We start from the raw sequence: 24,683 nt of genomic DNA, 5'->3' as shown, positions 1-24,683 counted from the left end.
CTTCGTTGCTATGGCTTTGTCTCTAGGAAGAAGATGCTCTTTTTTCGTTGGATTTGTTAGGTTTCTGAACGCTTTTTAGTTTAAGAAGTTGTTCATGAAAATGTTGATTCTCCTATCTATTGCTTGAAGGATAGCAGTGGACTCTTTTATATAAACTCACATTATGTTCAAGCAATCAATGCAAGGATTGAAAACAAGCTCACTTGTAATTTTAAACATTACTAGTGTTGGGGTGAGGATTGAGCCAAAGCTTAGACATCATCGTAAACATCCCAAACAATGTGGTATGACTATGCTTGACAATTATAATATTCACTTATTTTTGAGACTTAAAATGTCTAGAAAATGAAAAGAAGGAACACTTAAAGCTGACTTATAACAATTATTAAGAAAATTACAGCCACAGATATGTAAAAGAGATGGAAGGTTGAAGATGGGCAAACAACAGCCAATAGGCTTACTATCTTGTATATGGAATTGCTCAAGTACTATGTGTATATACTCCTTCTAGGACAAGTAGAGAGTCCCTTGGAGTAATTACGCGTAATATACATACCAAGTATGTGTGAGTCATGCCCTATGTCCATCCCAAAGCTCTTCTCAAGTTGAGTCTTTAAAGCATCCGACTCAGCGTGAGCACTCCTAGCAATAAGCATATCATCAACATAAAGCACCAAGATAATAAGGCTACTATCACATGTCTTTTTTGTATATAGACACGGATCCATAGTATTGTGGGAATATCTATGTGAATGTATGAAAGCATCAAACTTATGGTATCACTCCTTAGGTGCTTGCTTAAGCTTATAAAGACTCTTCTTCAATTTGCACACTAGGTGTTTCTTGCATTTTTTCACAAAGCCCTTAGGCTTTTGAATATAAAAGTCCTCATGCAGGTTCCCATGTAGAAAAGCTGTCTTAACATCTATTTGATAAAGATCCGAGTCTAATTGAGCAACCAAGTGTAGGGCAGTAATCTTGGCTATAGGAGAGAAAATCTCATCAAAATCAACTCTCTTTTCTTGCTCAAAGCCCTTCGTAACCGATCTAGCCTTATATGGTGGCTTTAGGTGACTAGAGGGTACTCTTGAACTTGGATATCCACTTGATGGCACTGTACACTTTCCATTAGGCAAGAAAATTAAGTTTCATGTACGATTTTTCTATAACGAATCAAACTCAAATTGCATAGCTCTTTTCCAAAAAAGAGACTCGCCTTTGTGTATAGCCTTCTCATAGATAAGTGGCTCAGTAGAGTCTGTCACCATCACATGATTCATAAAGGGCTCATAATGATCAAGAGTACGTGAAGCTCTAGTAGAGTATCTCAAAATTGGTCGTGGGGCTTGTACAGCCTGTTCTCTTTGTCCAACACCATGATTTTGCACAACAGGTGAATTTGGGGCCATTACATCATCAACTGTAGTAGGCTATCTCACTGGGATTGGGTGTATTGTAACAGGAGGTTTCTCTTGAAAGGTGACCCTGCGTACCTCAATTACTTGCTCTGGTCTTATATGCATCTTTCCCTCATGGAAAATAACATAATGGTTACGGATGACCTTTGAAGTCTACGGATCCTAAAGACGATAGCCTTTAGCTTATGTCACCTGCATCCCCATATCCAAGAAATATGCATTTGACTGACTTCGGATCAAACTTATGGCGCTTGTCTTTGGGAATATGGTAGAAAGTCTTACATCAAAAGACTCGCTCGTATGCATACGAGGAAGGTTGACTAGACCATACCTCTTCCACAACTCATCACCAAGAGCAGTGCATGGGGATCTATTCATGAGATGCACAATAGTATTAAGTGCTTTAACCCAAAAGTGTCGTGGTAAGCTTTCTTGACTAAGCAATGCTCAAAAGCCTTAGAAACATATTCATCTCCATTGTCAGATTGTAGGCATTTCAGCCTATACCTAGATTGGTTTTTAACTATGGCAAGAAAATGCATAATGGAATAGGCCCAAACCTTATGCGAATAATCATCTATTAATGTAACAAAGTACTTCACACCACCCAAGGACTAACAAGGCATGGGGCCACAAATATCGGAAAGAGCCGAAGGCTCACTAACATGCATAGAACTGGACTTTTTATGGGAATTACGAGTCTACTTGCCATACAAACAATAATTGCATTAATCAAAATGAGAATAATTAAGGACAGAAGATATTGCAAATGAGTTAATACTTTCATTTCTTTCAAAGACATGTGCCCAAGGCGAGGATACCATAAAGATATATGTGGAAGATTGATCACAATCAAAATATGGTTTACAGATTGAGGAACAAACAAAGCTTAGAGGTTGCCAACCTTGGCACCTCTAGTAAAAAAGAGATTGCTACAAGTGATCTTCCATGAAGAATCACCAAAGGATATATGTTACCTATCATCATCCAACTGTCTAGCTGAAATAAGGCTTTTCGTCAAAGTCGGGACATGACATACATCATGAAGCACAAAAGGAGTACCAGTACCAAACTGTAGTCTGATATCACCTATGCCAATGATATTCAATGTAGTGTTATCTCCCACAATAATAGAATCCATAATATATGGTAGCTATGAAACAAATGGTGATGTAGGGTGACATGGAAAGAAAGCCCCTAAATCAAAAAGCCAACCTTGAGAGTAAGTGGACAATACATTGGTCAATTGAGTAGTATCAAGAGATGAAGCTGCAAGAATGTAGTCATTGTAATTTTACTCTAAGGTATTTATCTTCTCTATCTTCACACTGGACTTAGGTACAATGTCAATGGACTTTGCATTTTCTTGTACTTTCTCCTTGCCTTTCTCATTGCACCTGTTATTTCACAATTTATAGCACTGCGACCTAATGTGACCTTGCTGTCCACATTTTATAGCACTATGACCTAATGTGACCCTACTGTCCACAATAATAACATGTCAAAGAGAACTTACGATCGTAGGATTTACTATGGGATTGTCCATTAGACTAAGACTTGCCCTTGTTGGGTTGTGAGTCTCTACCATGGTTATTATTACCATTTTCACCATTTCTGCCTCTACAGTAAGTGTATGAGAAGTGCGGGCTGCATCAATATTCTTTGTGTTTACTTCTTCAAGAACTAAAGCACTCTCTACATCACTGCATTTAAAACCATTCTCAAGAGCATTAGTACTCACAGTAGTACGAAATGTATCCCATCACTCTGGTAGTGACAAGTAAAACCAAATGCTTTATGTTATCCTTAAACTTGATGTCTTGTAAGATAAGTTGGCTGCAAACAGTGTGGAACTCATTCAAATGAGTAGAGATAGGGGTGCCCTCTTTCATGCAAAGGTCCACAAGCTTCTTAAACCATATGGAGGGTCACATACATAGATGCATACAACCAATGTATGCTAAGCATCCACCACTAACAACCACAAACAATGATAGGTACCCGGTATCCAAATGCTCAAAAGTAAATCAGTCCACAAGACTCAGTTTCCACAAGAATAGTGTACGCATGTTAATTGAGCATGAACATGAGCAAGAGACTTCTACTATCTCTAAAGAATCGAGCTTTGCAAAGTAAATACAAGGTCTCCCATTGGAAGTGAATTCGGAATTTAAAGTGAGCAAGCAAAGCTCAAAACTTGAAGTGTCATAGCATCTGGGAAGCCTAAGTACATTTGAGAGTCTATTCATCCAATATGTCTTCAACTCACAAGTGAAGAATCACTGAAGCAAATGTCCAAAGCCCAAATACATCCAATGGAGCTCAAATTCGAAGCTCAAAGTGCATCATAAGCATGTCTAGGCACATATATTAATAGCAAGCATCTACATAAGCATGCAGAGTATTTGAAGCACTTGTAGGCATCCAAAGCATAGACTTGCAACCTATAAACTTTCTGTTTACTGTGTATTACAGCAAGAAATCTTTAATGGATTGAGCAAAGGAAGCTCAAATCAATCCAAAAAAGCATCCACAATGATCTACCGGGATCCCAACATCAATACATACGTGTATTAGCATCAATGAAGCGCTACACAATGAAAAATATGCTGTTCATAGGTAGTATATAGCAAACTGCTTGAAATAGTGAGGCAGTGGTTGAGTCCTACTCCAAGTAGTGCCCAAGCTGAAGCAAATAAGCTCAGAGAATGTTCCAAAGTATTGCCCTAGTGCCAGGAGGCAATAGCTAGGTGAGTAGGGAACTTGCAGGTGAAGTGCAGGTGTGTTTGTTGCTGGGCACTGTGCTGCCAATGCTGGTGCTCAACAAGCACTTGGTAGTGCTCAATACATCCATAGTGAGGTCCTAGAACAAGGGAAACAAGGTGGGAGATGGAGAAACTCAATGCATACCTCGAAAAATGAGTGGAGCAATGGTTGCCATGAAATAGGGAATGAAGCTTCTCCACGGGCTGAAGCAAATGATTGATGACACTCCTTGAATACCTGCTTTGATACCAGTTGAAAAGTGGGAGTGGAAGTAGGAAGCACGAGTAGAAGCAAGAAGAGAGCAAGAGCTATGGAGGTTCAAGCAAGAAGAGAGAGACTGGTGTGTGGGAACTACAATAGTCGCAATGTGCGAGCTGCCTTCCCTTAATTTATTGCCACTAAAAGAATAAATAATAAAGTGATAGTGATGGGTGCCCACCATGTGTAGTGTATAGGTGTGCGGGTATTGTATACAAATAACACAAGAAGAGGAGGGTTATCAGCCTTTCTTCATGGTTGATTTGTAGCAGATTGACATGGCTTTCTTCTTAATCTTGTAGTGGAAGAACAACTTTAAAAAGAGATGCTTTAATGAATTTACAGGTTTACTGTCTTGTAAAACAGCAGTGAGTGAAGAGAGAAATTGAGACATTTGATGATGTAGAAGTGCAGGATAATGGTGGAGATGGCTACGACCAACTTTGGAGCTATCTTAAGCCATTGTACATGAGTTTACATCAGGGAGATGAGAGGAAATGAGATCTTTTTATAGAAGAAAGGAAGACTTAGTAAAGAGAGGAAAAGTAGAGTAGCACAAGACAAGTGTCTAGCCATAGATTATGAAGTGGAACAAGTCTTGGAAGCTCGAGCGACACATGTTTTGAAACTTGCCTCTTCTTTATGGCTTTCCCTTTCGGGCTAAGAATTGTCAAGAAATGTTATATAATTATACATTTATATATTTGACACTCGTTTAGCTGCCAAATCCGTTTGAGTTTTTTTTCTTTTTGGGGGGGGGGGATTATCCAATGATACTTTGTCTCATGCTTTATTACACTGTATATTAGATCTTTACTTTCTATGGGCTTAGTAGTATTCTTCATTCCATGATGTATTTGAATGTCACTTTGTATTAGCTCAACAGTACAGTGATACCCTGTATTATTTGCTCTGTCCAGGTGAAGTCTGAGCTTCTGCAGAAGCTTGATATTCAAGAGAGAAGAATTTTGGAGCTCTCATCTCAAACGAAATCTTTACAAGATTCACTTCACATGGCTGGTAATCCAAGTTCAGAAGAATCTATGTCCTTTCATTGTTTTGTGGTTGAGAGAGTGGTCTTATTGGTGGCTTTAATTTTCAGAAATGGAGAAGCAAGATTTAATGGAGTCTGTCAAGAGGCTGAAGCAAGTGGAAGCAGCATCAAGTGCACGAGAAAAGGCTATTCAAGAGAAGTATATTTCAGAAGTGGAACATGCTGAAGATAGAGTTCGTGTGCAACTTGAACGGTGCAATGATCTTCAGGTAAGTTTTTCATCCATCTGTCTATGTGTTGCTAGATTTTCTAAAAGTACGTCTGCAATGGTGATACTACAATTCTTAGTTGAAGCTGCAACAAGAAATGCAACACCGTGCGGAAGCAGAACGTAAGGCAGATGCTACTGAATGTCAAGTCACAAATATGAAAGATGCTGCAGACAAAGCTGATGAAGCCTCAAAGAGAGAGATCTTACAATTGAAAGAGAGGCTGCAGAGAGTCCAAAAAGAGGCTGATTCTACCCTTGCAAGGACAAAAATAGAGGTAAGACAAGTGGTTTTCAAAGCCTTCACTAGGATAGGCTATGGCAATAACACCAACTGATTGGTATCAAAAATAGTGAGTGTGCTATATATATTTATTGATAAAGTTCAATCATCAAAAAATATAGCATTACCATCTAGTGTAGACAGTAGATTGTTATTTCAAGCTTTGACAAAGTCATGTATTAAACATTGGCTATGTGTCAGAGTTCTGCTGAGAAGAGCCGCATGAAGTTTGATAAAGCTGAAGTCCAGGCTTTAAAATGTCAAATTGAAGATTTGCAAAGGCTGTTAGCAAATGTAAGTGCTTCCAAGAGTATCTGTACTGTTTGAAAGATGAAATTAGCAGCTGTTTTTACAGTGTTCAGTTGCTGTAGAAAGATGAGGAGTATTCAAAATTGAGTGGTATTCATATGCTAAAAAGTTGTTGTAGGGGCAACTTGTGGATGTGGGTAAGGCCGATAAGTGGCATCTCATGGTTTTTTGTCTTTCTTCCATTTTTGAATACCTGTCACTTTTCTGCAGTGTGCACCTTCACTTTGACCACATTCACATTTTGTCTTCCATTTTTTAATACCTGTAGGCTGTCATGTTTATGCACTATGCACCTTGATTTTGAGCATTATCTGTCCCTTTGTCTTTCTTCTCTCTCTTTGTTCATGATGTATGATCATGTATTTACCGTAGTCACAGAAATTGATTGGTTTAGATTCTAGAAACTGGAGAGAACAGTGGAAATGATCACATGGCTCGACGATCAGGTAAACTTGTGAGATGTGGTTCACATTTTGAATGGTCCTGGACCAAAGCAAGCTTGTCAAAAGCCTTTTGGGGAAATGAACACGTATGGGTATGATGCCATGACTACCAGCTGCTTGGCAGTCACTTTGTCTTCTTCCAGGCTACAGCATATGCAAAGGTGTCTATTCTCTTTCAAGATACCCCAGCCACAATTAAGATACACGATGAGAGTGTGGAGGCATGATGCAGTGAACATTACCATAATATCATATTTATTTTAAGCAAGAGGAAATTTTGGGCAGTGCTTCCTCAGTGCAACATGGCACTCCAGCATCTGTTAGTCGACTGGCATTTTCAACTCCATGTGGCATGGAAAGTGTCAATGCTTCCTACTTTTGACCGTGTTCTCTTTGAAGGACCATGATAGTTCTGATTATGTTTCTTTGGGGATTTCAATCGATTTTCAATAATGTCAACACTCAAGCATATGGCACCAGAATTCAAACAGAACATCCACATAAGTTACATTCTGACATTTGTACCGTCACGAGTCAGAATAGCTTAGATCTAACATGTGTGCATTTTGTCCTCCACTTAATCAGCAGGTTTAGCATGTAAGAAATTTGGAAACTGTCCTTATGTAGTTCATATTTGAAAGATGTTTGACATTGTTGGAATGTTGATTGTTTGCCAAGTGAGGGCCTGTTCGAAAGGTTTCTCAGAACATGTTTCAGACCCTTCATTACCTTTGCCAGAAGCATACTTTTTGTGGATAACGGTGTCTGTACATTGATAATATCAGCTTCGTATAGGAGGAAAGGGAAACAACTGTTTACATGGATTTCATGGACTTTTTATCTCAGGGGATTTCCCAGATCATAGATGATGTGCAGCTGTTTGATATGCTGAAGGTCTTTTAACACGTTGCAGGTGGTTTCAAATATTGAAGTTTCTGTAAGGTAGTATATTTGTGCCTCTAAGGAAAGCTCTATTTGAGATGCTTAAACAAATGATGCTTAGATGAATGGGAGATAGGATGGAATTGGTGCGATTCTCTTTGCACCAGTGAAAACTAAGGCAAACAGTTTCAACAATCTTGATCGTATGTATAATGTCTATTGTATGGTGACAAGTTTTTAAAAAATTTTTGGTACTTTCTGATGTGACTTATGAACACCCCATTGTTGATTTCTACATTGCTGTTTTTGTTAAAAATGGATATGATATCAATCTATGCAAATGGATTTCTTTCTTTCTGCAGAGCTTGGATGAAAAGCAAGAACTAGCTGAGCAGCTTGCAAGGGCGCCCTCTCAAAACTCTTCTTCAAAAAATGAGGAATTGGAAACTCTTGTAAAGAATCTGCGCGAAGAGCTAAAAAGCTTTGTAATGATTCTTTCTCAATTGGTCATTGTGATGTTAGTTTATAGTCTAAGTGAATACTGAAACAGGTTTGCTTGTTCTTGCAAGCATGAATAAGAAGCTACATCCTCTGAACATCACTGCTTTTGTTGTTTGCTCAAACTCATTCTCTGATGTAAAGCTTTGTTCTTGCAAGCATGAATAAGGAGCTATGTCCTCTGTACGTCACTGCTTTTGTTGGTTGCTGAAATTCATTCTCTGATGGAAATTTCCGGAGTAGTTCATTGCATGTCCAAAATGTGATCTAGATCCATAGCTCAAGGGAATCCTGTCCCATGCTGTTTGTCCAAAAAGTTGCATAATATTCTACACCATAGCTCATCACAATGAGAATGCCAAGATTGCTCTCTAACCATGCAAGAATTGTTGGAAATATGTATGCTATACTATAAGTGCTTTTGTGGCTTCTCTCGTGGGGCGATCATGGTTTCTTCTCTTGGGTCTTGTCCTCTTTAGTCTTGTTTTGTCAGGCCTTGTCCCATTTGTAGCCTATAGAAAGGGAACCCTATATGGTGCCCCACATTTTGTGCCACACACATGTTCACTTGCTTTTGGTTGGTCCTTTTTTGGCTCCAGCTTGTTGCGAGTGTTGTCAGATTTGTATATCTTGCAAGAGCATCAGCCCCTGAAGCAAGGAGAAGAATGCCCTGAGCTTATCACTGCACGCACTCTTAAATATCTGGTCCACACACATGCTATGATGAATTTCAAGATTGTAATCGGTATTTAAAAAAACGTCAGTGAGCAGACATGGGGTGGGTATCACAATATGACAAGTTTGAAAGCTCTTAATTAAACTTGCTCTTTCTGTTTGAATTGACATATATGTTTGAAATTGACATAGTAATATGCCTAAGATGGTGTTTCCAGGAGTTGGATGTTGCAGAAGCTCGGAAGATGAAACATTTCCATGTTAATGCCAATTTACTAAGAGAGAAGCTGGAGAGTGAGAGACAGCGGGCAGATAGGGCTGAAGGAGAATTAGGAATAATAGTAGAGTTGCAACTACAGATTCAGTCTCTTGAACAGGAACTGCAATCGTGGCGAAATCTACTTCATGAGATCCCTGATGTTGAGAGATGTGATGATATTGTACGAAAAATTGGGCAACTACAAAGGTATGTTTTTATCAACAACAGATGCTGTATCAAACATCTTACTTTCCAATCTGAATGAATGTTTGATGATCTGGCTTTGTAAGGAGCCATGTTGCAAGCTGCAGTTTCCTTTTGTGCATATGACACAAACATGGACGGGGAGAATCGGAATAAGATGTAGCCTTCCAATTCAGATGCATAGGAGTTGTAAGATACTTGCATCCCTCCATCTCACGTGTAGTCAAGAGCTCCTGTAGATACCACTGTTGGGAAATAAAGATCCCCCTTGAAGTCTGATAGATCTCATGACCAAGAAAGAAGTGAAGAAGTCCCATATCCGTCTTCTCAAACTTCTCATGAAGTGTTGCCTTCGTTCACTCAACCATTTGAGTATGGTCACTTGTCACAATCAAGTCGTCCATATAAAGGACAAACAACACACGACCTTCACCTGAGATGTGTACATACAGCTAGGGGTTGGCTTTGGAATGCCGAGACCCAAATTTTTCCCAGAGAAAGGAGTCAATCTTCTCATTCCAAGCGCGGGGAGCCTACTTAAGGCCATAGGTAGCCTTACCATCAGAAGAACCGAAGTCGGAAGGTTGCTCAATATAGATCTCCTTCTTCAAATCCCCATTCAAGAAGGTAGACTTCACATCTAGTTGATAGATTGGCCATCTCCTATGGCTAGCCAAGGCAAGAACCACACGAATAGTGGCCATTTGAGCTGTAGGGGCAAAAGTGTCATGGAAATCAATGCTTGGGCGTTGTGTAAAACCTTTAGCAACAAAGCGGGCCTTGTGTTTGTCCAATGTGTCATCATTATTGTACTTGGTCTTGAAGACCTAGTTGACTTCAATGGTCTTCTCATGAGGAGGCTTTGGCACGAGATACCAAGTGCCATTCCTCTCAATCGACTCAAGCTCCTGCTCTATTGGTTTCTGCCAATGATCATGCTATAAAGCCTCCTTTACGAAAGTGGGCTCTTGATCCTGTATGACACAAGTCATCAAACAATAGTTAGTGTAAACGAGATCAGTGTGGTGTGCTTGGCTCGTTTGAGAACACCGTGGGCCATCCTACGATTGCTACTCCTTAGGGATCCCCTCAATCCCTGCATCACGAAGAATGTCACGAGCCGAATGAGGAGGCCGGATCTTGCCTCGTCGCTTTCCATTTGTTGAAGTGTCTAGAAGGTACACTAACGGCAGGGAAGCAATTGGTGAATCTGATGGTTGAGAGCTAAGCTCCTCAGGAGGCACATGGTCTAGAGGAACAATTGTTGGCACCCGGCGGATCTCCAAGAACAGGGTGTTCCTCACTCCCCTGTGAGGTTGGAATATCCACGAACCAAACATCATGGCTCCTGTAAACATCCCGCTTAACAGGATCGTACAATAGGTAGCCTTGAGATTGTGAGCTATAGTCTACAAACGCTTGTCATTGGGAAGTTGTCTCAAATTTGTCATGCAATGTCTTCTGGATGTGAACAGAGGCATCACACCCAAAAACCCGGAAATAAGAAACATCTGGCTTAGACCCAAAGTACGCCTCACTCATATGGAGTCATACTAACAACAACAGAAGTAGGAGAACGATTAAGGATGTTAACGGTGGTAGCCATAGCTGCAGCCCATATACAAAGAGGTGTTTGACGGTGCTCCATCATGGTACAGGCCATCTCGATCACACTGCAATTCTTCCGCTCCAAGGTGCCATTCTCCTAAGGGGTGTTTGTATTGGCAAAATCTTGGTGAATACCACGATTTGCACAAAAACGAGCAAGCACATTAGAAACAAATTCTCCGCTCTTATTTGATTGTAAGGTCTTTAGATTCTTGCCCGATCGGTTCTCCTCAAAGAGCAACCAATCCTTAAAGTTGGAGAAAGCCTTTGACTTCAATTTCAAGAAATGAGCCCATGTCATCCTGTTGTAATCATCCACAATTAGTATAAAATACAAGCTCCCTTGAAGGGACTCCGTTCTCATTGGTCCACAAAGATTGGTAGAAACAAGCTCCAAGGGTGTTGAAGAATGTCTCGAAGCCTTGCTGGAAACAACATCATGAGTCTGCTTTCCATGGATGTAGGATACACAAGGCTGCTGGCTCATTACAATTTCCGGCAACCTCGAACAAGTTGTCCCTTGGACACCTTCCGGAGGTAATCGTAATTGAGGTAGGCAAACTGAGCATGCCAAAGTTCGGACTGAGTTTGTAAGGTAAGAAGAAGAGAAGTCAAGGCAGAAGAATACCACAACTTATAGACTTCCTTCTTCTCATAACTTGAAGAAAGAACCTCTTTGGATCCTTGATCAAGAATCTGAAAAGAATCCTCATCAAAATCGACCAAGAGATCGAGGGCACAAGTCTTGTGCACCGAAAGGAGATGGTACCCTAAGACCGGTACATAGAGTACCTCGGATGTATAGGCACCACCACGTCCATCTGGAATAAGATGCATGTGGCCCCGTCCCTCTATAGAAATAGATGAACTGTCACCAATGAGAATCTAGCAATGCGAAGGCCACAAATGAGCAACACCTGCTGAAGGAGTCATTTGCCATGAGGCACCACTGTCAACAATCCACTCTCGAGTGAATGGGGCCATCAACAGAGCATCAAAAGTCGTTAGGGTTGAATTTTCAACCATCTCTAAGTGGAGGAAAGTAGTTGATGAGGGAGCAGCCACCGCTCCGAAATCCTTTGAAGATTTCTCCTTCTTCTCCTTCTCCTTCTTCTCCTTACTCTCCTTGTCGAGGCAATGTTTCTTCTAGTGACTTGTTTTGCAAAAATGTGACAAGTAGACTCCTTTTCTTTGTCCTTATTCTTCTTCTTCTTTTGGTCCTTCCCCTTCTTTTGAGAGGACTGACCAACCAAGGCCTTAGATTTAGAAGCATTGGTCCCTTTCAATTGCTCCTCTTGGTCCAAGACCATAGGAACCAACTCTTCCCATCGAAGAGTCTTAGACCGCCCTGAAGCAATCAAGGCAGAATAAAAACCACAGAAACGGTGCGGTAATTGTGAAAGAAGAGTTATTGCCATGTCTTCAGAAGTGATCACCTTCCTTGCGCTTTGAACTTGCATCTAAATTCGCCTCAGCTTGTTGATATGCTTCCGCATAGAAGATGATGTGTTGACACTCATGGTTCGCATCTGTACTTCCAGAAAAACTCGCTTCATGACGGTCATCTGATTGTACATCTCATTAAGCTCTAGCTATATCTCTCGGGCCACCATCAAATGCTCAATATGAGAGAGAACATTTGTAGTACATGAGAGAGATAAAAATAGGTGAATGTAAGTATTGAGTTTATCCCAATGTGCTTGAGCCTTTGCCAACTCCACCTTATCACTGGAAGAGAGTTTGGACTCGTCTAGTAAAGGACGATGAATAGCCTCTGTAACAAGCTCCCCCAAATCATAGGACTCGTGAATGGCAAGCATCATGATCGGCCAGATGTGGTGATTCTCACCATCGAGCTTTTGATTTGATGGAAGAGCCGGTGGGATTGTGGGCACCTTCCGGTCCATGATCGCTTGAAACTTTGTCTCGGCCTCAGAAGACATCGTCACCTACAATGCATGCACAAAACATAAAAGCAGCCCTCTTTGACTGTGAAAATACAAACTGCTAGGGCTCTTGTTTGCTTGTCCCGCTCCTTCATCCGTCGGAGGCAATGAAAAAGTAAAATCTGCACTTGAAGGCCCAAAACATAGCCTTCTTCCTTCTCTAACAGCAAAAACCAGCAGTGCCTTCAACAAATCTTTTTCTTTCTCGCACGCCCACACTCACCTTAGCCTTGTTTTGATGCACAGCCCTCTTGCTTGCACTTGAATACTGAAAACGCAGTCTTGTGTCACGCTAAAATCTCCTCTTCAGAAGGGTCCAATAGAGGTCAATCCTTCAATTCTCTGACACTATATCAGAGTGAAGCAATGCGGAAGTGAATGACCAAGTCAAAGAGTGAACACACACACAGAGAGAGAGAGAGAGAGAGAGAGAGAGAGAGAGAGAGAGAGAGAGAGGTCTGATGCCATGTAAAGAAATACCCTAATGCAGAAACACAAATACAAGTCTATGACAAAGCATAAACTGAACAAAACATAGTTAGGGTTAGGGTAACTTAGAGACAATGAACATAGCGAAGAACATAAACGAATGAATCTATATGATACAATGCTTATGCAACAAACACACTATGTAGTGAAGGAATATTGTACCTTGAACTCGTGTCTCAAGGATTGAGACAAAGGTAATGAGCTTGACAGGGTGTCATATTGACCATGTCGATGTCATTCCTGGCATGCCGTGGTTTTTTTAATAATAATTTCTATTTGTATATTGACTATAAAATTCATGTACGGTATTTTGAACTTGATGGTTGTTGTCATTGTTAAAATGTTTGATACAAGTACAATAAAAAAGAACTTATTTATTCATGAAGATAGAGTGCCTTTATATATGCTTATATACAAGTGGTTTAGGGTAGTTGTTTTGATATGTATCTTTCTACTAGTGGTTTCTAGGTGGATAAGGTTGGTGGCTAAAGGTGGATTCACACTCTGCAGTGGGTGTAAGGAGACTCTCCCTTTGTTGATGCCTTGTGCAATCCCCTAAATACATATCATGTGTTTGTGATTTTAACACCCCCCTTCAAACTCATGATTGTATATAGCTCTATGCATGACCATCTTTTCAATAGCTTGGTCACCACATGACTTACCAAGGACATGTTGATCCTTAAGCAGCTCAAAGGCACATTGGCTTGTCTACTCAAGATGATCAGAGGTATTCTTTGCTTGATTACTTATGGCTAAGAGGCGTGGATAGTTTAGGAGACTTGGGCTTTTAGGCAAGATGATTTTAGTGAAGGTTGATACAAGTAAAAGGTATAGAGGGCATGTTGATAAGTGCGGTGGTGAGCACACGGTCATACTCTTTAGGTAGGGATTTAAGAAAGACACCAATAGCAATATCTTCTTCAACCTTAAGTTCAATTCTTGCATGTTGAGTTAACAATCCTTCCATGTGATTTGAATGAGATGCAAGAGAAGATTGAGACTTCATTTCCAAGTGAAAAAATTCAATTAGTAGGCCAAACTTGGAACTCTTGGTTTGAGCTCCAAACAATTTGTTGAGTTGATTCCAAGTATCTTTTGCAGTGCCACTTTCATCCACATGATGAATGTAAGTATCATCCAACTTCAGTTTGATGATGGCTTGGGTGTTGTCATCCTGTACTTCCCATGTGGCTACTTGAGCTGCATCCCAAGGTTTCTTCTCCTTTCCATTTGCAATATTCCATAAGCTTTTCTTCTTAAGAATCGATTGGATCATTATCTGCCAAGTATGAAATGTATAACCCTTAAACTTGGTGGAACCATTTTCACCATTAGAAGCCATGATGTTGTGTTTAGAAACACAGGATCTCAGCATGGATCTGGGCAGCTCATTGTAGCTCATGATAACAGAGAGATGAGTTGACTGATGCTCAGATTTGAACACAATATATGATGACAGGAATGATGCCTTTTTTATGACAACACCATCAAGAAGGATGATGGTATCCTTGAAGTATCCAATATGAAGAGTAGATGGATTGATTAGGAAGCATGAACAGTAGCATAACAGAGAGCTCAGATCATCAATGATCATAGCTCAGAGTAGATCACATGATTGCTTATGTTAACCACAATGAGAATAGAGCAGCTTATCTGATTAGTGAGTGGTACTTGATGGTATGATTCCAGGTCCAAATCCAAGATGATTTATGTGAGTATCCAGTAGCTCAGTTGTGGTAGATCTCAGATTTGCAAAGATCCAGCACAGGAAAACATGTGCAAAAACTCACAAAAATGAAGATGTAGCTCATTAGTGTGAACAAAGCATTAGCTTCACATCGACAGATATGCTTCTTGCTGAATCTGAAGAATGGTGTGGATCAGCGGCTTCATTCTTGCTCATATTTAGTAGTGATCTAACAGTCAGTATTTAAGACAAGGAATTGTTTGCAAAACTATCCAAGTGTGAGTTTTTTGGAATGGAGCTCTTATATCCATGCATATGTACATTCTTTACAAATGCACATCACATCAAAATGTACATTCCATGTATTCCATGTACTCCATACATACTCGTAGCCTAGCCTTGCAAATGTAGAGTTCCAGAGCCTAGTGCAAACCATATACATTTGCATATCAACTCACGTTGACTAGCACACTAAATAGTGATCCCAATGGCAGAAAATATCATTAGCATATAATACCTTGGATGCAAACTCGATAAATCCAAGTTCCACTACATAATTAAGCTATCCATTGGTAGGGGAGTGGAGATGCAACCACCCCCTTGAGCATTAGGCAATACCTTGGACTCTGTATGCTCTACTGAGCCCATAGTCTCCAAGTTTGAAATGAGAGGCATGAAATAGGTTTCATTCTGAGTTTCCTAAACTATAGAAACAAGCTTCATTCGAGATGGAAAAAAATTATGAGACTTAATAACTATAGAGTATGGCCCATATAATGTAATTTATCATAATTCATAATCCTATATAATGTAAATGAAGATTCAACATAGCATCAATATTTACATGCATCATGGTGCATTATCCATGACAATATTAGCTTTAACTATAGAAGAAGCCATAAATATATATATGCATCATGGACGACAACTCAAGCAAAATTCTTGCAATCAATGTCAGTATGTCAGATGAATGTATGACAAATGTTTGTTACACAAGGTCAAATGCATTTTTAAGGGTAGGGCTTCCTTGGGAGTTTAGAATAGGTGTTTCATAGGTTTCTGAAGCGCCCAGGTATACAATGAGTTTCCTAACCTTACGAAACAGGTTTCTTGGCAACTATGGCTGAACGTGAAAGAGCCCATAAAGTGCAACACCGAGGATGATTTGCCAGATCACCCTCCTCCATCCATTTGCATCCATTCATAGGTGAACCAATTTTGAAAGTTCACCAAGGGCTGGCGGCACAGTGCTGGCTGAGAGGGAGGAGCTGGCCACGCCAGTAGCAATAGGGCAGCTTGGAGTTGGGTAATGAATGTTATGTGCTCAGATTTAATTTTATTTCCAGGGTTGGACTTGAGTGACCAATTGGGCAAGGGTCTTGCAACATTCTTATTTGTTTCAGTTCTTGCCTTGGAATGGGCTTTGGCATGTGTGCTTACTAGAATTACTTTTATATTTTAATTTGCCTGTAGAATTCATGGTTGTATTGGCTGCAGTAGGGGCTTTTTATTGTGGTAGATGGCTTCTATGGGATCAGCAGGGGTTGTCATTTGCAATTTGGCTGGTTCATGGTTTGAGGTTATTTGCATGACTTAGATCACTGTTCATGTGAGACAGTGTTGGAACTCCTAGCACACTCTTACTGGTCAGGCTTCAATGAGTTTCATTTTCCTGCTGGTAAACTTGTGGGCTTTTTTTGGTTTTTTAGAAAAAGTGGTGAATATGCAAAAAGCATGCTGGCCAGACAGCCTTGTATGTTTGATTATTCTTGAATTCGGCAACCTTTATGGAAAAAAAATTGATGTAATGTCTATGCATTATTAGTGTCTAAGGTGCTATTGTAAATCTTGTGTAAATAGTTGCATGGCTAAATTCACAATTGAATTTTTTAAATTACAGGGAGTCTGTATCTGCAGTGGCCAAAGCTGGAGAGTTAGCAGTACAGGTCAAGGAGTTGCAAGCACAGGTCACAGAGTTGCAAACAGCTGTGAAGAGTTCAGATCTAGCAACTGGTGAATCTCTGAAGAAAGTGTCTCAGGATGAGCGAGAAGTTGAAGATATGGCATTGACAATCAAAAGGCTTGAGCGCAAGGTATACCTGAATTGGGAACAAGCTTTGGTTTTCGCACAGTGACATGGACAGCCATTTTCAAGCTTGCTATCCCAGTCCCATCCTGCCCTTGTACTGTCTCAGTCCGTCTCATGGTGACGGGACTCTTTTCCCCATCTTTCACATTTCCTCAAAACTCATCTCATGTCACTATGGGATTTTCAAGTTAGGTGCTTACTTTTCCTTAGTACTGTATTTTCAGGTCAATCCTATGCAATTTGAAGTATCGTTTAAGCATGTGTTGTGTTGGAATGTCTGAGCATGAAATTATAAAAGCTGTTTGATACACAGTCTAAAGCATGGTTTCAATTGTTAGATTCATCCTCGACTGACATGTTAATCTGGTGTTGGAGCTATCAAGTAGACATAGATTTTTTGGTGCTCTGAAATTGTTGTAGTCTATCAAGTACTGAAAGGTAGTTTTGCTAGCCTAATGTGGAACCATCTTTATCAATTCTTCACTTCTGGTAGTGTGATTATACTATATTACTGTGGAAGCATCCTTAAATCTGTTCTAGTCCTGCTTGTTAGCTCTTGGTTCTCTAAAGCGCGAAAGGATTTGCTGCCACTGGGGTGCCATTGTCCCCAAGTTTAAGCTACTCAATATCTGCTTTCCACTGTAAATAAAAAAAGCCTGTTAAATATTAGAAAATCCTGACTGTGACTATCCTTTAAGGACAATTTGTATTTGCTTTAGCTTACCAAAGAGGCTGTCTTAACACTGCGTCTTGCTCTAAAGTGCCTCTTGATTGCTTAGACTTCCTTGGACTGGTGAAAACATGAAACATGCTTGCATCATGAGTCTTTCAACAAATTTTTAATGTTTTGGCACGCTGAATGGCATATAGAAAGGTGGTGCCAACTTACCCTTTATGGTCCTTGACAGAAGACTTGCTATGAATTTGTTACTTGAGCATGGGGAAGTACCCTGTGCTGCTGAGCCGAACTCTTATTGTTTAGCCATTGTATTCTATCCATGTACTACACAGTACAGCACCAGCTCAGCTTTGTCTTCGTTCTCCAAGGGATTTTTGGGTTTCAACCTTCTAAGTTCTGGTAAAAACTCCTTACGGTAATGAAGCTTCTATCTGGTCTTTTCGTGTAAACAAGGGATTCATCTGATTATATTACGGAAGAGAAGAGTCTAATGCCTAATACATCCTAGTCAATAAGATTGCAAATTGCCACTGACATGGGTTATGGTTCCACAGACAATTTCTCAGCTGGAAGAAGGCATGCTAGTTTTTGTATCTGAAGGATAAATTGCTGTCTCTACTGTTGCATCGTTGTGATTATGGCAAGACACTGCTGCATAGTTCTAACATCCATCCTTCCAGTCTGTCATTATGGCAACACACTGTTCTAACATCCATACTTCCAGTCTTCACTTCGTATTGCGCTAACTGCTGGTTCACACTGTGCCTCCTGCAGGGGCTGAATTGTATCCAGGCCTCAGCCTTCTTCATTGCTTTTGCTAACCTTTGGTGTAGATCTTGACAAAAGGACCTGCTTCTTTTGACTGCTAGCCAGTAAGATTTGCTGGTAAGCCTGGCTAGCTCATTTCAGAGACAGCACTTGCCATGCCATGTGAGACCAACCAAGGTGGCTTTAGAGTAGCTCCCTCTCTTGGGGGGGACTTCTTAGTGGCCTCCTCAAGCCCTTAATGATGTGGTGTTTAAATGCTGAATGAATGATGTAGAGATACAAATGTGGGCTTTTATCGCATACTGTCTTTTGCTGCATAGCTGTTTGCTAAGATGCTCCAACCATCATAAATTAGGGGGGAATGTTGTAATTGAGAGTGAAACTCAGGTAAAGCTCTTGCATTAACTTGATATTAGCTCTAGCATTTTGAACCTTGCATTAACAGACAAGATCAGGGTGGGCAAGTGGACCTCTAGACCAATGGCTAGTTCTGAGAGACCATGGGACTTAATTGCTACTTCTACGAGATTTGACCAAGTCACTAGAGCCTCTGCTATTTATGTTTACATGCTAGTACTAGTCTTGGTCTTTGGAGTAAATTACGGCTGCTTCCTACATAACATAAGAAACAACAAAGAGGGATTTTTGCTTGTACAATTCAACAAGAATATATGAATCTATCACTATGCCTGGCTGAGATGAAGACCTTGGATGATTTGGTCACAACGGGCAATATTGAAAGTAGCTATTCCTTCATCTACTTTTGCACAAAATACTGTCAACTTCATATCCTTGAACTCTAGATGGGCTCTAGAAGAAGTAGAGGAAGTCTTGCCCTCTACATTGAGAGAATAATGCTATGGCAAGGCCTCCAGAAAAGAATCTTCCTAATGGGACACTAAAACTTTCCAAGATGAAGGTGATGAAGACATCCTGAGTTAGATGCACGTTGCTTGTCCTACTTGGCTTTCACGATGGTTGTGCAAGATACTCTTTAAAGAAGCACTGACTTTGATACCATGGGAGGATATAGTAGGGTTTGCAAAGGAAGCATAGACTGTACGAACATGACTAACAAAATGGACTCAAACAAATGCAAATGAAAAAAAGATGAATGAATGGTGAATGCTGAATGAATAATGAATGAACAAGGAGTATAGGTCAAAGAGCGGAGGCTGTTCAACAACCACTCTCTGGTGGGAATGGGTGAGTGTCGTCCTCCGAAGTGTACCTTGAGTACAATAAACCACTAATATTGATGCAGAAATTGAATCCTGATGTAGATCACATTGGCAGCTTTGTAGGCCAAGATGACTGTCCTGCATAGCAGGTTCGGAGAGGATAGATGATGACAGAGGGCTGAACTTTGAAGACAGCAAGGCAGCAGGCTGGTGTGACAAAGGCAGCAAGCATGAGGGCTAGAATGTTGAAACATTGGAGTGTGCAACTTGGCGACAGCCTTAGAAGGTGTGGGGAATAGCTGGTAGACAAAACACAGTAGTTATGACTGTCAAGAGATAAAAATGCAGTTGCATAGAAGGGTTAAAGATGTAGGTGAGAATGCCTGCCAGTGAGGGAGAAATAGGGTGGTAGCCTAATCAGCAGTAGGAGGTGAAAATGATGATCACAATGATGATGTGAGGGGAAAAAGAAGATAGTGACGATTTCAGGCAACAAGGGAAAGTTGACCTATTGATGTAATACTACGTAGCTTCCTAGGTTGTTGCAGATGCAATCCTATACTTTGCCTCCATACAAGAGAGGACAATGACAGGCTATCACTTGCTTCTCCTTGAGAGGACACTTGATCTGAAGGTGCAACAAATGCTTGTAGTGGATTAGCAAGGATATTGTTATTGGGTCTTGATTATTTGTTCCACCATTGTTTGACGTGCAAGGTGTATTCGAGTCTAAGTTGTTGTTTTTGGCTAATTGAAGAACTCTAGTTAATTGTGTTTTAATTGTACCCTAGAATGTTGGAACACCAGTCCTTGATGGTCAAAAACAGGGAATGCATTCCAAGACAAGGAAATGTTCCAGCCCTCAGTCCTAACTGCTGTTCCCTAGTTGGAATGTTTTAGGCACTTATAGGGGATGGGCTTATACGGAATATGTAGCAATGACACCAGAGGGAAGACTCAAACCACCTTTTTTTTCCTCTACCCTAGAGCAGATCTGTTTTTGCCCTGCACTCCTTGATATTCTTGGTCCTATTTTCTACAGCATCTCTCTCTCTCTCTCTCTCTCTCTTTTCGTAAAAGGTAATTGTATTAATTACGAAAAAAAGGTACAAGTTTACATGATTACAAGATACATGAGGCTAAGCCAACGTGTGTAAAATCCCAATACTAGGCCACGAAAAAGTTACACAAGTCATGGCAAAGACCCAGAGGAAATTGCCATATGCCAGGGAAGCAAGTCCTCCCGAGGGAGCAAGTCTGAATGCCGAATGAGATCTATTTGCCACTGCAAAAGACCTTTAAGCCGGGCAAGGTGTCTCGGTACATTAGATGCCGAATCAAAAAGAAAGGCATTTTGAGTGGTCCAAATGTACCAGCATCCCCAGTATTTGAAGAAGTGGAATAAGATCTTTATATGCAATTGGGGCGGTGTGGGGTATTTTGGGCGCACAAAAAACCAATTGAAAGGGGTTAGTGAGGATCCCACCACTGCGTGCCAAACCTGTGACAAGAACGACTAGATATTCTTGGCGAGCGGGAAAGAAATAAATCGATGTCGGGCCGATTCCGCAGTAGTGGTATAGAAGAAACAATCGTCGTTCGAGATTCGATGCTTGGAAAGGGCCGAAGCAAGAGGGAGACCACCAATCATGACCCACCAAAGAAAGACCTTACATTTGAAAGGGGTCTTATTCAACCAGCCTTCCATCACAGTTGCCTTCCACCATGACTGAGATTTCCGCAATCCCCACATAGTATTAGCTTTCACACCTAGCCATTGGTGATCTTTAATCAGAAGATGACACATTTAATTAGCAGATGCCTTTTCTAGACTCAAGCTGCCTGCAAGGTCCCAATCCTGCCAAGGACGATCCACAATGAGGGCAGGAAAGGGTTGCTTGCCCTGAAGCACCGATAGTATCTTTTCCCATAAATCACGGTATCCGCGCGGGATTCTGAAAAGTCTCCTGGCAGTACGAAACGAGGCAAAGACATTGCGACTGGCAAGGGTGGCATCCGCAACTGAAGTCACACCCAAACGGGCCATGCGGTTAAATCTTGGTCTGAGCTCATGTTTGTCTTCCCATGAAAGTAATCTGGAGATTGCCAGTAATTCCAGTTGAAAGGAGTTAGCATGCAAGCGATCCTCCACTGGATGCCAACGCACCTTTTGGAGCACCCCTTTCCAGGAGCCAACCAAATGCAGTAACAAAGAGGAGGGATTGGAAAACCGAGAGTCTGCATTAACGACATGCCACCAGGAGCACCGAAGTCGTGTATTACTATGCCGGAGTCCGCTGTCCTTAAGAAAATAACGGGCTATAATGGTCCACGGGTGATGATCCACACACAGAGTGCGAAAAAGAGACCAACGAAGAGCCAGCATATGAGTTTCAGCGTCCAAAATAGCCCCACCACCCAGGTGATTGGGGGTACATGTATGTGACCATGAAATCCACGAAATACCTGCGTGCAAAGAATCCTTCTTCCATAACATGAAACGAATGGGGCGAATGAGAGCCTTCAAAGTAGTAGGAGTCCACGACAGCAATGGCAAGAAACATGTGAGCATTGGCAGCAGAATTGTCTGCGCCACTTTGAGGTGGACACGGAATGGCCACGCTTGCGACTTCCAATACATAAACTTAGCTGCCAGTTTCTGTGAAATCCACTTCAACAGTTCCTTTGGCCGAACATCAACCCCCAATGGGTATCCAAGATGCCTGACAATGGAGCCACAGGGAACAACTTGACCTTGCCAGCCCAATGACTGTAAATCAGACTCCGTGCAACTGAGAATGGCTGATTTGAAGGCATTGATGCGAAGACTAGAAGCATGACCAAAGAGTATCCAAACATCTAATGCCCTGCGAATGTTGTCCTTGTCCGCATGCAAAATCATAAAGCTATCATCAGCCAGCGATTGGCTAATGAAGTGTTGTCCCAAAGGAAGAGACAATCCGGCCAGCTGAGCAGAAGCTGCCATTGAAGATAACATTGAAAGAACCGGGTGGGTTGCCAGGGCAAAGAAGAGGACTCAAAGGGTTACCTTGTCTCACTGAGCGTGCAAGGACAAATGGCTCTGTAACCCCACCATTGAGCATAACGCGCGAAGAAGCCGCAACACTAATGGTATAGATCAATCGGGACATCCGAGGATCAAAACCCATAGCAGACATAAGTTCTGCAATGAAAGACCAGTCCAAATAGTCAAAAGCCTTTTCCAGATCCAGTTGAATCAATACTACTTCTTGACTGGAGTGCCTCGCATAGTCAATAGCCATTTGCACATTCAAAATATTATGCAGAATGTTGCGGCCCTTAATGAAACCATATTGTAGAGGATGCACAATAGTTGGAAGGTGCTTGTGAAGTCGATTCGCCAGCACTTTGGAAAAGATTTTATACATCGAACCCATCAAAGAAATTGGTCTCCAGTGTTGCAACATTGAGGGCGAAGGAACCTTTGGAAGCAGTTTGATAAGGCCTTCTTTCCATGAGGAAGGCATAACCCCTGTTTCCCAAACCTGCTGAAACATAGCCACTAGTGGCTTCACCAGTTGGGTGGCCGAGTTCTCAAAGAATTCATTGGTAAGACCATCCCACCCAGGGCTTTTATCCTTAGGCAGGTGTAACAAAACATCCATAACCTCTTCCTCACAAATATCTGCCTCCAAAGTTGCTTGTATATCAAGTGGAACCTGCTGGCGGACCAGATCATAGAAGATTGAACGTGCATGCGTAACTTGGTTAGAAGGCGACGGAGAAGAACCAAGAAGATCGAGAAAGTAATTCCTGCACATATTGACAATGGTCTGCGGATCAGTGACCATGCGACCTTCTGAATCCTGGAGTCTAGTCATATTTTCTCGAGTAGGAGAAGAATGCAATGCGCGAAAGAACTTATGAGTCTGACAAGCACTATCTTGCAATGTGTCGGTCAAGTTGTGCAGTTTGGCCTGCTGATAAGATTTTAATTGAAATACTTGAATAAGATCAGTCAAACGCATTGCCAGTGACAGCAGAAATTCATCATCTGGGGTGTCCACCAACAGCGAACGAACCAACGCCAGTAAGTTCTCCGCTGCGTGTCGACGCCGCCGACAAATAGAGGCATGATGGATCCCATACTGCCGAGCAACCCGCTGCACATTAGAGAGCAGCCGTGCAAAAGAAGCCAAGCCCTCAGAGGCGAAGTCCAATAGAAATCTCTCAATTAATTGCTGCATATAGCCCTGAAAGATTGGATGCTTCAAATAGGACGAGTTGAAACGTAAAGGGAGTCTTTTTAGCAACTGCATAAAAGGTACAATAGGTTGCGCAAGCATCTCAAGCTGGAGAGGGAAATGGTCCGACAAGGCATATTGCTGCAAGACTTTCATTTCCAGCATCTCGGGAAGAAAATCATTCCCCTGCATGATATACATTCGGTCCAACCGCGACCAGGTAGTTGCATATTGAGCGGAATGAAAAGTAAACTCTGAAGAAGAAGGGTGGAGCCAAGACCAGAGATCTTGCTTAAGTACCTGAAGAGCAAAGTGATTCCACACCGGACTTTCCGGAGCATCCATTACCGAATGCCCTGAAGTGGACTGAGAAGAGTCAACACACATATTGAAATCCCCCATTAAAAAACCCCTTCTGCCAAGTGACATGGAGCTCTGCAAAGTCTTCCAAAGATCCCGTCTAGATGCAGGGTCATTCGGAGCATAGAGGCCCAGCAACCATAAGATCTCTCCTTCAAATAAAACTTCGATTACCACAAAGCGGCCCTGTACATCATTTTTTATAAGAACAGGCTGGTATTTCTCATGAACAATCATAAGTACCAGGAGAAGCAGTGGCCTGCAAAGTTGCCCCATTTCAAGCGAAAGTGCAAAGGATGCATGCCCGAGCAGTTGAGGCGAAGCCACACAGGCCTTTTCCTGGCCGTCTCCCATAACATACATAAACGGTTTCGATTCATGGCCCTTAGG

General features: G+C 41.4%; 1 protein-coding gene across 4 annotated transcripts in view; it reads left to right on the top strand.

The window, feature by feature from the left end:
• Positions 1-24,683, top strand: part of MAD1 (mitotic checkpoint family protein) — a 204,084-nt gene that overhangs the window by 17,480 nt on the left and 161,921 nt on the right. For 3 of the 4 annotated variants that reach the window (XR_015692954.1, XR_015692953.1, XM_087691791.1), the window contains exons 2-8: positions 5,363-5,462; positions 5,545-5,705; positions 5,785-5,982; positions 6,189-6,281; positions 7,984-8,106; positions 9,013-9,260; positions 16,891-17,083. Coding sequence is in view for 2 of the 4 variants with exons in the window: in XM_087691791.1 (XP_087547917.1) it covers positions 5,363-5,462; positions 5,545-5,705; positions 5,785-5,982; positions 6,189-6,281; positions 7,984-8,106; positions 9,013-9,260; positions 16,891-17,083 (1,116 nt within the window). In the remaining 2 variants the exon portion in view is untranslated. The remainder of the gene's footprint in view (positions 1-5,362; positions 5,463-5,544; positions 5,706-5,784; positions 5,983-6,188; positions 6,282-7,983; positions 8,107-9,012; positions 9,261-16,890; positions 17,084-24,683) is intronic. The other variant, XM_087691792.1, reaches the window with a different exon arrangement.

Source organism: Lygodium microphyllum, chromosome 13 (genome assembly GCF_053477565.2).
Source record: "Lygodium microphyllum isolate KBCC chromosome 13, Lygodium_microphyllum_v1.1.10, whole genome shotgun sequence".
Lineage (NCBI taxonomy): Eukaryota > Viridiplantae > Streptophyta > Polypodiopsida > Schizaeales > Lygodiaceae > Lygodium > Lygodium microphyllum.
The sequence above is the reverse complement of the archived record's forward strand: the minus strand, read 5'-3'. Positions and strand labels throughout refer to the sequence as shown.